At 38.8% G+C, this 14,429-nt stretch overlaps 2 protein-coding genes across 7 annotated transcripts in view; one reads left to right on the top strand and one right to left on the bottom strand.

Annotated features, from left to right (window-relative positions):
• Positions 1–13,288, bottom strand: part of SLC25A27 (solute carrier family 25 member 27) — a 29,765-nt gene extending 16,477 nt beyond the window's left edge. For 3 of the 4 annotated variants that reach the window (XM_015136461.3, XM_015136463.3, XM_015136462.3), the window contains exons 1-5: positions 12,944–13,260; positions 10,223–10,414; positions 7,194–7,278; positions 3,775–3,897; positions 1,394–1,506 (exon numbers count right to left, since the gene is read on the bottom strand). In XM_015136461.3, coding sequence (XP_014991947.1) covers positions 1,394–1,506; positions 3,775–3,897; positions 7,194–7,278; positions 10,223–10,414; positions 12,944–13,046 — 616 coding nt within the window. In that variant the 5' untranslated portion in view covers positions 13,047–13,260. Of the gene's footprint in view, positions 1–1,393; positions 1,507–3,774; positions 3,898–7,193; positions 7,279–10,222; positions 10,415–12,943 lie in introns of all 4 variants that reach the window. The other variant, NM_001260849.1, reaches the window with a different exon arrangement.
• Positions 13,289–13,364: 76 nt separating this feature from the next.
• CYP39A1 (cytochrome P450 family 39 subfamily A member 1) overlaps positions 13,365–14,429 on the top strand; it is a 105,591-nt gene continuing 104,526 nt past the window's right edge. The window contains exon 1 of one of the 3 annotated variants that reach the window (XM_001102611.5): positions 13,365–13,834. In XM_001102611.5, coding sequence (XP_001102611.3) covers positions 13,658–13,834 — 177 coding nt within the window. In that variant the 5' untranslated portion in view covers positions 13,365–13,657. 3 annotated transcript variants of the gene reach the window in all.

The following is a 14,429-nucleotide window of genomic DNA, read 5'->3' on the forward strand; positions in this document are numbered from 1 at the left end:
GTTCTATTAAGAGTAGACTACAAGAAAACAAGGCAGAGCAGTCATCCCGGTAAGCGACGATGACGACTTGAATAAGGGAGTAGTGGAGCCCTGGTCAAGTTCTGGATAAATTTTGAAGAATCAACAGGATCAGCCAGCAGACTGAATACAGAATGGTAGAAAGAAATCAAAGACAACTGCAAGGTTTTGAGTGTGAACAATTTAAAGGACAGAGGCACCATTTATAGGGATGGTGAAAATGAAGATAGCTTTAAATTTTAAAAAATAAGGTAACAGCAAAGATAATCTTGGTAAAATCAGTTTCGAAGGCATAGTGGGGCAAAATGGGAATGGGGTAGATATGGAAAAACCAGTTGTGAGGCCTCTATAGTGGTCCAGTTGGAGGGAATAAATAATACTTGGACAACAGAATGGCTCCAGGGATGGAGAAAAGTATGAGTCTGAGATATATCTGGAAGATGGAATGACTGGATTTGGTGACTGCTTGGATATAAGCAATGGAGCAAATGAAAAAGAAGAGCCAAAAATCATGCCTAGGTTTCTGCTTGTACAGCTGAAAGAGTGGTGATATATTTTTGAGATTATGAAGAATGTAGAAAGAATGGTGTGAAAGAAGAGTTTCTAGCTTCTTTCGCACACAAAGATTGACTTCCTTTGATGTTTAGGTACTATATTACTGGAACTCTAAAAATGCTATTTATATTCCAGTGACAAGTTTTAAGAACACCAATAGCGTGTTAATATCTGTGTTTCAAATAAATCACTCTGGATACCAGGCACATATTTGAGGATGGAGGAGGAGACGAGTTAGATGGCTGTGGCAGTGGTCCAGCTGAGAGGTTTTCAAGGCTGATGGTGTACAAATCGTCATTTCAAGGATACTGAAGTAGTAGGTATTGGAGGGGAAAACTTTTAAGAAATATTTGGGAGACAGAATTGGTAAGTGAATATGAGAAGTGAGGGGTAGGGATGAGTTAAGAGAACATTCAGGTTTCTGGCCTGGGGTGTTAGGAATGGGAGCAGGATTGCCAGGGGAAAGATTTGGACAGTCTGGATACAACAACAATCAGATAGCTGTATCTATCGGTTTTAATCTTAAAGGAAAGTCTGGACTAGAGAGGAGGACCTTAGAAATAGTTTGGCCTTGTCTCCTTATTGTCACAATTTGCCTATTTTAGTAAATCCTTTTCATACATCACTGTAGAATGAAGCAAAAATGCTCTGTGGAAAATATTCAATTATGACCTAGAAAATCTATACAGCTGGTCAACAATATATGGTCACCAATATATTATAAATAAAAATAAAACATAAATTTTCACTTCTCTAATTTAAGTGCTTTTAACTATGAAGGCAATTAGAACTTTTTAGAATTTAACAAAGTTTCCATTACCTCCCATATTCACCAGCGCTGCTCTTTGTATATTGGGTACCCAGCCTGCCCACAGCCCACGTATTCCTCCTTCAGCTAAGATTTTTGCAAATGCATGATGTACACCACGAAATCTAAGGAGAATAATAACAAAATGTGAAAACTCCATATATTCCTGTGTATGAAATGCAACTGGATAAGCTTCACTTACAGCTCTTATCATCTGGAGTAAGTAACATCCAGATATAATTTATCCAGAATTATTAGAAATTGAAGCAATCTACGTAAGTCTAATTTACAGATAAACATAATAATCCTTTAGGAAAAAAAGCCAACATTTGACTTAAACATTTTTAACGGAAATCTTTATAAACTGTGTCATCTTCTCAAGATTATTAAACAGATAAAAATACCTTTCTTGATATTTTATATTATCACTACACATATTAATTATAGGAGAAAACCAAAGGTTATCAGACTTCTGAATTAATTTTACTGGTGATGGAAGGGACCTGCAAATTTTTAGAGTTCATTAAATAATGACATTAACAACAATTAATCTCATAAAAAATGACAGACTAAGAAGTAAAAAGGACAATTTCATAATAAGAGTTCTTAAAATGGAAGAATTTTAGCTTCAAGAAAATTTAGTAGACTATCTTGCTCATTTCTCTCTAGATAGATGAAGAACGGTGCTGAAGAAGCATAAACCAAATACGGAATCCTCTGGCATTAAAAAAAAGTTTGAGCTTTATGCAGTCAGAAAAACCTGAAGTCAAATGCCACCTTCACCACTTACTAGCCTGTGTGGCTTTTACTCAGGCATCACACTCTCTGAATCTCACCAAAAAGACAATGTCACATATTTATTGCTGTTATGCTACATGAGAAGTTATGATCATGAATGATGATCACTGTAACTAAAATTTATGGAGCACTAAGTGCCAAGTATTTAATATACATGACAGCATTTTAATACTGAAAACTCATGAGATAGATAATATGATTTTAATTTACATTTGAAGAAACCAAGGCTTAAAATGGGCAAGGAATTTGACTATGATTACAAAGCTAAGATGTGGTAAAGACTGGCTTTGAATCCCAGGCTGTCTCATCTCGATGTTCATGCTCTTTTCTATAGTATATAGACTTGTCCCCATTACACGTTAATATAAAGAGTTTGATTATTAAAATGCACTACATTAGGTGTATTCAAACCACAAATTTCCAACATTAAGAACAGAGAGGAAAAAACTGAGGGATCAGTTAAAAACTCAGATATTTCTGGATCCTAATAACCAGTTTTCTCCTCCTATCCAAGAAGGCAGCGTGACTTCTCCCTGTTACTTAGTCATTAGAAGTTGTTATAAGATGACAAACTGGGCCCTGGGGTTCTATAAACTACTTGGTTAAGTCACAGTGGTACCCTTTTCTCCTGTGCTGTGCATGTTCTCTCCATGTTTTGAAGGCTGAAGGGGACCCTGGGCTGCAGTAGCCCAGCCTCCTTTTCCACTGAGTCAGCTACACGAAGAGGGGCAGAGAGCAGTGGTCAGTGGTGAAGATGGCCCCAAACCCTCCTTTGCCTCTGGCTCAGCTGCAGACCTGGAGTGTTCGGAGGAGCAGCTCCCTTTGTACTCAGCTCAAGTCATCCTGTACTTCCCTTTTTTCTGGGAAAGGTCTATCCATCTGCATGATTTTGTCCCTCTCCCAGGGGAAACCAAGTAGTATTTTAATAAACTGTTGAACATGGAACCCTTGAAAGAAAGTCGGATTTCAATAATATAGTGTAATGCAATGGGAGGATTTTATATACCAAAGCCATACTTAAAAATTCCTTTAAATTAGGGAAAAAGAGGGCTTCAAGATGAAGAAGGAATTAGATTCAACAAGAAAGTTGGGACAATATGCAACGTTAACCCTGCTACTCTCTTCCTGCAGGGTGAAGGGAACGAAAGCAAGGTTTTTCACACTAATGAGCAGCCAGGCATGTTAACCATCATGACAGCCTTTTGAGGGAGTTTATAAAGATGAAAACCCAAGAGACCAGAAATGTTAAGTACTTCCACAACACCAAGCCACAATGGCAAAATTGAGATTCATACCAGGGCAAGTTTTAATAATCAAACTGTTTATGTTAACCTGCAGTAGGGGACAAGTCTAGCATTGGCTGGAAAAACCAGCAAAGAATATCACACACATATAATTTGTCTGGTATAGAACATGTACACTTTCTAGTGCAAAGAAAAGATCCAGCTTAGTTTTCCTCTTAATGAACTTCCAAATTAAAAAAGTCAGAAGTAATATCTTTACTGCATATTGGATGATAATTCTACCAGGTACATGTTAAAAATATGATGGTGGCCAAGGGAAAAAGAGAAGTATTGGTTAATTGGAGAACTTACCGCAATGGTTTTCCTTCCAGTTTCCTTTTTCCTTCCATTTGCATCTGAACCTTCACTAGGTCAGTTGGATTGGCTAAAAACTGGCCAATAACACCAGCCATCATCCCTCCAATGACTGATTTCCTAATTGTAGAAAGAAATTGTTTTTAAAGTTTCCATTAATTTCATGAATTTTACAGTGAACCAATACTGAGCTAGTACAGGGCCTAGGTAAGAGATTTCAGATCAAGTAAAGAAAAGGGCATACCCAAGTAAGTCACAGAGTAAACAGTTTGACTATTTACTGATGGGAGGTTAAAGGAGTATAAGGAGTGAAAATTTCAGGCCTTATATGGCCTGAAATCCAAAGGAAAGAGCAGTTGTTTCAAAGATATACACATCTGAATTGATAATTGTAGTTTAACTCCAACTACAGGGGAATCAAAACTGCGTAGATGTAGTCAGCCTAACAGACAAAGGCTAGACTCCAGTCACCTTTAACCCAGATTACTGCAGTAGTCTCGGGGAAAATAAATATTTTATTTCCTTTTACTTTAAAATAACTTGAAGAACTATAAAAGGGTATAAAAGAAAAGTCTCCTTCTGACCCCTATGCCCAGCTCCCCTCCAGTGAAGCAATCACTACTACTATTTTATTATACCCCTTGCCAGATATAATAACAAATTCACTGAATGCTCATGTCAGGCACTGTTCTGAGCATTTTAAAAATACCATTTAATTCTCCTATCAACCCTCGTGACAGTGCTGTCATTCTCTCTGTCAGATGAGGAAACTGAAGCACGGAGCAGTTGAATGACAGCTCAAATCACACAACGAATGAGTGGGACAGCCAAGATGTGAATCCAGACAGCCTGCATGTAGAGCCCACAGTCTTAAACATTAAGTTATGACTGACAGTTTGTGCATACACAAGCATATCTGTACAAATGTTCCTTTGTAAAAGCACTAATATAGAATGTCAAGTTGTACAGTGTTCTACACTGTTTTCTTAACAGCATATCTTAAAGGTTATCCCTATCAGATCATATAGAGCAGCCTCATTCTTTTTAATAGTTCGATAGTATTTCATTTTATGGATATGCCATAATTTATTTAACTAGCATAATTTTAAGAAATGTGAACATTTACATAACATTTGCTAGAGCCTGTCAAATTGCTTTCCAGAAAACCTTTATCAATTTGCACTTCCACCAGCAACCTATGAAAATGCCTGTTTCTCCACACAATGATAAGCACAGTATCATATTTTCTTCTCTTTGCATCTCTCAAAACTACTCTTTTTCTGTATTTTTTACATAATTCTAATTGTTTATTCATCGACTGTTACTGTAAGCTGAATGACAGCAGGATTATTTCTTTTTCATTACTACAGCCTCAGTATTAAGTATAAGACTGGCATACCATAATTACTGAATAAATTGTTCTGATTGGGTCAAAAGGACGTTAAACCTACCCACCCTGAAAGTTCTGGTATAATATTTCCTTTGAACTTTTTACTTAAACCTTTGCCTTCTGGAAGAAATTCCAAAATGCAAGGACTATTAATCTTCTATTCCATAACTGACTTTGGGAAAGCAATTAGTATAGCTTAGTACATTACAATTTTTCAAAAACAGGATAAAGAAATGTGGCCTGAAAGGTGAAACTATATATTGCCCTTTTTTTTATAGTTGTGACTTGGATTTTTTTAACACTAAGAAAGATTTTATAGGCATCTTTCCATGCTAGTCACATGAAACCTACCTCATGCTTTCGATAGCTGTGTTATGCCATAAATATATCATAACCTACTTAACTGCTTCCAATCAATAGTTTAAATTAAAAAAAAATTTCTATCATCAACACTGCTACAGTCAATATCTTTGTATCTATCTTGATGCATATGTAGAAGCATTTATAAATGATTATAATCACAAAGGGTTAAAGGATTACACATTCAAAAATGTTAACAAGTAATTTATGCTCCAGAAAGACTATTATAACTTATATTTCCACTAACAGCTTAAAGTTAGTTTTAATTAATCCCCTTGATTATTGGTGAGTTTGAACATTTTAATGTTTAATGAACATGTATATTTCTTTTGTGAACTGCCTATTGGAATCTTTTCCTTAGTTTATTGTGTTTTTTCCCCTCTCTCTCTCTCTATATATATATATACACACACATATATACACACACATATATACACACACACACACTTTCTCTCTCTCTATACACACACACACACACACACACACAGAGGTGAAGAACAGTTTGGTATGTGCAGGCAGTGGAATCTTTCAGCTCATTAGTGCACCACTCTGCAAGAGAATCAATGAATTGCTTAGTTCTCTGAAGGCACAGGTCAGATTTTGCAGATCTTCTAAGTCACATTCCAAAATTTCCACTTTATTTTGTGGGTGATTAGAAGCCAGTGACAAGTTTTAAGGACACCAATAGCGTGTTAATATCTGTGTTTCAAATAAATCACTCTGGATACCGGGTACACATTTGAGGATGAAGGAGGAGACAAGTTAGATGGCTGTGGCAGTGGTCCAGCTGAGAGGTTATATATTATAATTATATACATAAAATTTTTTATTTTTATTTTTTATTTTTTGAGACAGAGCCTTGCTCTGTTGCCCAGGCTGGAGCGCAATAGTGCAATCTCAGTTCACAGCGACCTCCGCCTCCCAGGTTCAAGCGATTCTCCTGCCTCTGCCTCCTGTGTAGCTGGGATTACAGGCCCCCACCACCACACCCAGCTAATTTTTTGTATTTTTAGTAGAGACAGGGGTTTGCCATGTTGGCCAGGCTGGTCTCGAACTCCTGACCTCAGGTGATCTGCCCACATTGGCCTCCCAAAATGCTGGGATTACAGGCATGAGCCACCGTGCCCAGCCTGTGTTTTCTATATTTCTATTTATTTATAGGCACTCTATGTATATTATTTATAGTAACCGATTTTTTCAGTTTCTGTTAAATAATATACACTTACATTAATAATCTCACCTAGTCCTATAAAAACACTTAATGGTTAGTGTTACTTCTATAGCTGTGAAAACTGAAGATAAAAAAGGTGAAGCAGTTTGTCCAGGTTATACAGTAGTAGAGCAGGAATCTGAGCCCATCCCTGACTGACTCTAAAGCCGAGAGTTCTTAATAAAAAGAGAAATAAAAAGGTACTCTATAAGAATTCTTTCAACAGTAAAATATTAAATATCTCTATATATGCACCTTATATATATATGTACATGTATGTCTGTATACCATGTGCAGTAAAATGCTCAATTACATGGACTTATATTGTAATTATTTATTATTTTAAGTCCATAATTATTTTAAGGCAATTTGGGTACAAATGTACAATTTTACATAAACCTAATAAACATTAAGGCATTTGGGGCAACAGCATGTTATTTTCAAAACAAAACTTACCAAAGGGGATAATGCTCATCTTCACTCTTGCCAAACACAACCTCTCGGAGATGTTCATATGTGACCATTCGACCTCCGGAGTACACTGTGTAAAAAAGATCATTAAAAAGGTAACTTTGGCTACATGTATCTATATGCTTATGTCTATATAAAATAAGAGGACATTCCGACATGGCCTAGTCAATCTCTCTAGCTGTGTCTTTGTCTCATGGGGCCGATGCTTCTGACATGTGGGTTTCTTGATGCTTCTCCAAATGGGGCATGTTCTTTTCAGACTCTTGCCTTCCCACATACTGTCTGATCTTTCCAAAATGAATTCTCCCTTCTCTGCTTTACTAACATGTCCTTGTCTTTCAGGACTCAACTCAAAAACATGTTTTTCAGAAAGTGCTCTCTGACCTTTTGATCATATTGATTAGAAATTAACTTTTCTTGCTTATCTTTCCATCAGACCATGAGCTTCTCTAGGCAGGCTCTGTGTGTTTGTTTTTACTTACCCCAGGTGCCCTAGTACATACCTTGGTGCACAGCAGGTATTTTCATTACATAAAGATACATAATTTCATTGGAGAATTTATTGTAATTTTTCAGCCAAGTATCAAACATATGAAATGAATCTTAGCTGTAAAACAATACAATGAACAACAAACTACAAATGAAAAGAAATGAAACTCAAAATAATAATGGGATGCAAAGGAGAAAATATTTTTAAAACGATGGAAAACAAAATAATTAAAATCAATACATGGTATTTGTATAGAGAGCTTTTCTTAATGTTTTAGAAAGTTGATGAAGTATTTTAAGATACTCAAAAATATACAACTTGCAAAACCAGTAACAGTCTCTGCACACAATTCTAGAAAGTTTTTGATGATACACCCTAACTGACTCATCTGGAGAACTGAGTCTTTAAAAATATTAAGCCAGCAAATATCAGAAATTAGAACTGAGCACTTTTCTGATCAAGGATCCTTTCATGCTTCAGGAAACATTATGAGGAGAAAAATGCCAAACCTATCCTACCTCCTTTGAAGCCAATTTTAGATTCTCCCGTACACAAGCTAAAAAGTCAAGTCCTCCTCTTGTGAGTGTCACTGTGAAAGCAGAGCAGAAAAATGTTCTCACTGGCATAGTTGCAACCATCTTCCTTTAAGGGTGACTAAGGCCCACATAGCTAGTTAGGTAGCCTTGGAACCGGGGCAAAAATCACCTGTGTTGCATTTACACTACAGCCAGTGTTGGATTAGGCAGTGAACTCTGTTCTCTTTCAGAGTAGCCTGGTCTTAGATTATGAGACAGAGACTCATGAGATTTGGCACTGTAATAAATATGTTAATTTTCAAAAAATATGAAAAATGTAAATGTGTTTAAAGTTCTTAGGTGAAGAAAAATGATATCGGCTATTCATTTTTTTCTTTCTTAAAACTATACAAATTTTTATTAAGAAAATTTTCAAACACTGAAGAGTAAATAATATATAACTCCCTCTATCTCTACCTATTGAGATTTATCAACCACTAACATTTCTGCTATATTTCCTTAACTGTCTAACTTTTAAAATTTATTTTGTATTCTTCTGAGACAGAGTTTCACTCTTGTCACCCAGGCTGGAGTGCAATGGCATGATCTTGGCTCACTGCAACCTCCACCTCCTGGATTCAAGCGATTTTCCTGCCTCAGCCTCCTGAGTAGCTGGGACTACAGAAATGCACCACCATGCCCAGCTAATTTTTGTATTTTTAGTAGAGACAGGGTTTCACCATGTTGGCCAGGCTAGTCTCGAACTCCTGACCTCACGTGATCTTACCCGCCTGTGCCTCCCAAAGTGCTGGATTACAGGCGTGAGCCACAGCACCCGGCCCAATTTAATTTTTTTAGAGATGGGGTCTTGTGTTATTGCCCAGGCTGGAGTGCAGTGGCAGGATCAAAGCTCACTGCCCCCTTGAATTCCTGGGTTCGAGGTGTTTTCACACTTCAGCCTCCTGAGTAGTGGGGACTATAGTCATGTGCCACTTTGCCTGGCTAATTTTCTTACTCTTTGTAGAGACAGGGTCTTGCCATCTTGCTCAGGCTGGTCTCGAACTCCTGGGCTCAAGCAATTATCCTGCCTTGGCTTTCCAAACTGCTGGGATTATAGGCATAAGCCACCATACCTGGCTTGCTTCATTGTTTTTTGCTTAATTAATATTTTAAAGTGGTTTACAGACTTCATGACAGTTCATCCCTAAATACGTGAGTATGCGTTTCTAAAAATTTAGGACAGTAACTTCTTAATAATAATTGGTAGTTAAGTTTTTTCTTCTTAAGAGACTATATGTGTTCTGGCCAGGCACATTGGCTCATGCCTGTAATCCTAGCACTTTGGGAGGCCAAGGCAGGTGGATCACTTGAGGTCAGGAGTTTCGGACCAGCCTGATCAATATGGTGAAACCCTGTCTCTACTAAAAATACAAAAATTTCATGAAGAGTTCAAGACTAGCCTGACCAACGTGGTGAAACCCCATCTCTACTAAAAATACAAAAATTAGCCAGGTGTGGTGGTGTGCGCCTGTAATCCTAGCTATTCAGGAGGCTGAGGCAGGAGAATTGCTTGAACCTGGGAGATGGAGGTTGCAGTGAGCTGAGGTCACACCACTGTGCTATAGCCTGGGCAACAGAGAGACTCTCTCAAAACAAAAAAAAAGGAAAAAAGAAAAAAAATTAGCTGGGTGTGGTGGCGTGCACCTGTAGTCCCAGCTACTCGGGAGGCTGAGTCAGGAGAATTGCTTGAACCTGGGAGGTGGAGGTTGCAGTGAGCCGAGATGGCACCACTGCACTACAGCCTGGGCAATAGAGTGCAACTCTCAAAAAATAAATAAATAAATAAAATAGATAAATAAATAAATAATAAAAAAAGACTATGTGCTGTATGTGTTCAGTTATTGATTCAGTAGGAGAAAAAAACTAGCTTGTTTTTGGACAAACAGAAAAGCACAGGAGACAAACACATAACTCATAACAAACTTACCAGCTAGAATCAAGATAAATACCTACGTGTCTGTAAATGGCCGGTGTCACTCCTTGCCAAAGCTTTAGAAAGCCCTCCTCTTGAATGATCCCTAGGGCTGTGCGCACCATTCCCCTATAGGGGGCAGATTCTCTTGCACCGTCTCCCAACCGAGCAAGAGCTGCTTCTCCTTGCATTTGGAGTCGAGTTTTTGTGAGATCCAGGGGAAAGGTTGCTAACAAAAACACAAATGCAGGGAAAAACCCACAACATTCAGAGAAACAAACAAAAATCTAAAATTATAGGAGTAATATTTTCCCAAGACTGGTTGTTCTCAAATTTTAGAATATAACAGAATCAGCTAGGGAGATTTTAAAAATTAGAAATTTCCTAGCCCCATGCCCATGGATTCTAATTCAGTAGGTTGAAGAGAGTTTAGAAACTTGATTCTCACGCAGTTCCAAATTTAAGAATCACTACGCAAGAGCATCTCGTACCACTGGCAAAAATAAAATAAAATAAAATAAAATAAAATAAAAATGACAAGCCTTGGGTTCTTTCTATTCAGAAATTTCACTTTAATATCTGTTAGTCATTAATTTTTGCTTTTCAATGGGAAATAATTTATCCATATTCTGTACCATCCTCTTGACTGCAGCCATGATTATTTGAGATCTAATGTAACATTAGAATACTGCACTATATATTCTTATGTACTACAATAAATGCTAGAGGAAGCTGAATTCTATAATTTCATGGATGATGTTCACATGCAGATGAATCACTGACATGATGTTTGAGATGCAGAAAATGTAATGGAGTTTATAATGTTGTCTTTTATATGCAAGGGTCACAAGCTCAATATTCTTTCAATTAAAGCATAGATGGAATTATTTTTCCAGCACTAAATTATATGCAAGGCCTACTCATGGCCTCCTTACAAGTACTAACTGTATTTTGGAAAAATTTTTTGGTTTTAAATTTTAAATTAGAGATAGGCCTTTTACCTTAATACAGTTAAGCTACATGGCCTACATAAGGAAGATAAAGCTTATAACTTTATAAAGAAACTGTCCTGAATAATTAAAATAATGACGTTCAGACAACTTCATGAACATTACTCACATTATATGAGACTTTTCAATGACCACCACCCGACACAAAACCTCAGTATACCTTTTCCAAGAGAAAACAATGTGGGGAAGGGAAGTGAATATTAAATCTTACCACTGGTTTTTGGAAAAGTTAGTATCTTGCTGACAGTTTCCCTAGAACAGAAGTAGCTTGCATAGACTTCAAACAATGTTTTATTGACATATGAAACCTGAAAAATCTTAATAGGATTCTCCATATTACACAGATTATGTCTTTCAAAATAAGTTTTATTTTCTTGCTGGTTTCCTAAATGATGCTTCAGGTTCCTGAAGTGATTTGTACTTAAAACCATCCCACATTTTGATTTCCATCCACTCTCCCCACACCACTCTCTCCATGAATTTTTAACGAGGAACAGCCCTGTATAAAAGCCATTGAGTCGCAGGGGGGACATATCAGTTAAAAATAAAACCTGGAAATATCATTCAGCAATCTGCTTTTAGATCTTTTTAAGCTGATGAATTTTATTTCAGTAAAAACAATGAAAATTAAAAATTCTCCATCATTTTCGAAAGGAGAGACATTAAAAAATAGAGGGGCTAAAAGGCAAAATGGAAGAGCACAAAACAACCGATCATGGCTGGCTATGCTAGAATTAAAAAATAAACTCTTAAAATAGGACCAACTAACATTTACAAATGATAACGCATCAGAACTGTTCTTTTTATTTTTTTGTAACAGGCAAGAAAATATAAGGGTAATCTTAAAATACACAGTTAAGGCTTCACAGGAAACACATGAGTACACTACTCACAAAATCCTTGGAATAAACGCTACTTGCTCATTCAAGGGCATCATCATTCCGCTCTAGATGGCCTCTTAAAGTTTTTTCTGACTCATTTAGGCAGATGTGGCTGCTCTTCTATGCTTTTATGACACCTAATAATATCTTCATTATAACAAGTAGCACATTATAATTCTCTTTCTCTGTCTCCCCAGCAGCCTGTAAGAAGGTCAGAACTGGGTCTTTTCAAATATATATCCACAGTCCCTGGTATTGTAGTAATTATAAAAATGTCGCAACTAATTGGTGTGCTGCCTTGGGTTTAGCAATCATATATTATTGACTTCTCAGAATCCTGCAAGGCAAACAGTATAGATGAATTACACTCAGAGAGGTCAAGTAACTGGCGGATGCTTAAGTCAATGCTCTGTGAGTGGCAGGTTAATAACGGAAGTCCCACAAGGTAGGTCCACAACTTGGACCCACAAGATAATGACAGTGTGGCTGTGTAAGACTATAAACCACAGAGATTATCTCAGTAACGATGGAAAACAGATTACGTTTTTAAAAAGGTCATCCTCATGAAAAGGAAAATGATTCCTACAGAGGAATGACAGCTGGCGAGGCTTCTCAAAGTACAACATTCAAGCACCACAGCACATGCCTAAGGGAAGCATTAGACGAGATTAGAAGGAAAAGGCCGTGGAGACCTCAATCCCTCCTCCTCCCACCGCGGGCCTGGCCTCCACCACCACCTCCGCCAGGCGGGCGTGGAAGGGGCGACCTCTCCGATGCGCACTGCCGGGCGCCAAGCCGCCCGCGCTCCCTCCCCCAGCGCGGCGCGTGCCACTGGCCCGGGAGGCCCAGGCGTGGGCAGCCGGGTACCTAGCTCGGCCACGGTGGCCGCGCAGCCGGACAGTAGGAACTTGCTCGCTCGGGGCCATCTCTGGGTCAGCGGCAAAAGCCTCTCCTCCTCCGGGACGGACATTCAGCAGCAGGGCAAGGCGAAAACGCACCCCTTCTCGCCGCTGCACCGCGCCGCGGCTGCCGCTTCCCTGCCAGGGCGGCCCCTTTTCAACCGGCGAGTGGCCGGGTGAGGACCATTTCCCTCGTTCGGCTCGGCCGGGCGGACCCGCAACCTTCCTAGCAGTCCCAGGCTGGAGTGGTTCAGCTGCCCCCTGCACCCCAGAATAGGAAAACACAGCGGAGCCCAGGAGGTTACTGGGCAATGTAGTCCGCCGGGCTCCGCGACGTCTCTGATTGGCCGGCCGCGGGGCCCGCTGCGGCTCCGCCTCCGGTCTCCATAGCAACGCGACTAGTTCTAGCCCGTCAGTCCTAGCCCTGCCCTGCCCCTCCCTGCATTTTTTCCGCGCTGGCTGAGATTCAAAGAGAAGTGGAAGTGGGAGGGAACGACAATGCAAAAATCACCTAAAAATTGGGACAGAGAAAGGAAGCTACAGTTACGAAGGAGAGCTGCAAAAGTTGCAGCAGAAAGATTGAGAGTCCTGGCAGGTTCCGTAGCCCGTAAAAAAGAAGCAAGTGCCAGGACGGCAGGACTATTTCACACTTCTCTGATTCTGGAAGGTGCCGGACAAAAACATGGAACTAATTTTCCCAACAGTGATTATAATCCTGGGTTGCCTTGCTCTGTTCTTACTCCTTCAGCGGAAGAATTTGCGTAGACCCCCGTGCATCAGGGGCTGGATTCCTTGGATTGGAGTTGGATTTGAGTTTGGGAAAGCCCCTCTAGAATTTATAGAGAAAGCAAGAATCAAGGTATGTGGTCGTGGCAGGCGGGGTCTCCAGAGGAGACTCTGCTTTCTTTTTAAAATTTTCTTTCATTGGCTCCTAAGTGCAGTGCTAGAACACGGGGAACATACCTGCTTGCCTCAACTAAAGGATCTAGTCATTTCTGAAATCCTCTACTAACAATTAACAGCAGTATTCTGTGCAAAATTTTGCGAAAGAAATGACATACAATTGCAGCGTGCATCTACATTTTTGGAAGTAGAGATTAACTTTTCATGTTTTTACTTCATCGAAGTTCCAAATGTATACGTGTTCAGTAAATGTTTGCAGTAATTGGGAAAGATAAAGTGTAATCCAATTTAAGTTTGTGAAAATGAGTAATTCGTATCCAAATCGGAGTTAACACCAAAGTATTGCACAAATTGCTTGCACAGTTGGTTCATACAAAATAAACAGGCTCTGTATTTTTAGCTGACGTTGTTATTTGATGATGATGTGCTCCATTTTCACTACGGCCTGAGGAGACTAGTAATCTTCCTTGTACTAGATGTTTTTGTTTTGAAAGTATCTTTTAAATGTCTGAGCACTTTAAGGAACAGACCTTTATTAATGTCTTTTAAGT

This window comes from Macaca mulatta, chromosome 4 (assembly GCF_049350105.2).
Source record: "Macaca mulatta isolate MMU2019108-1 chromosome 4, T2T-MMU8v2.0, whole genome shotgun sequence".
NCBI lineage: Eukaryota > Metazoa > Chordata > Mammalia > Primates > Cercopithecidae > Macaca > Macaca mulatta.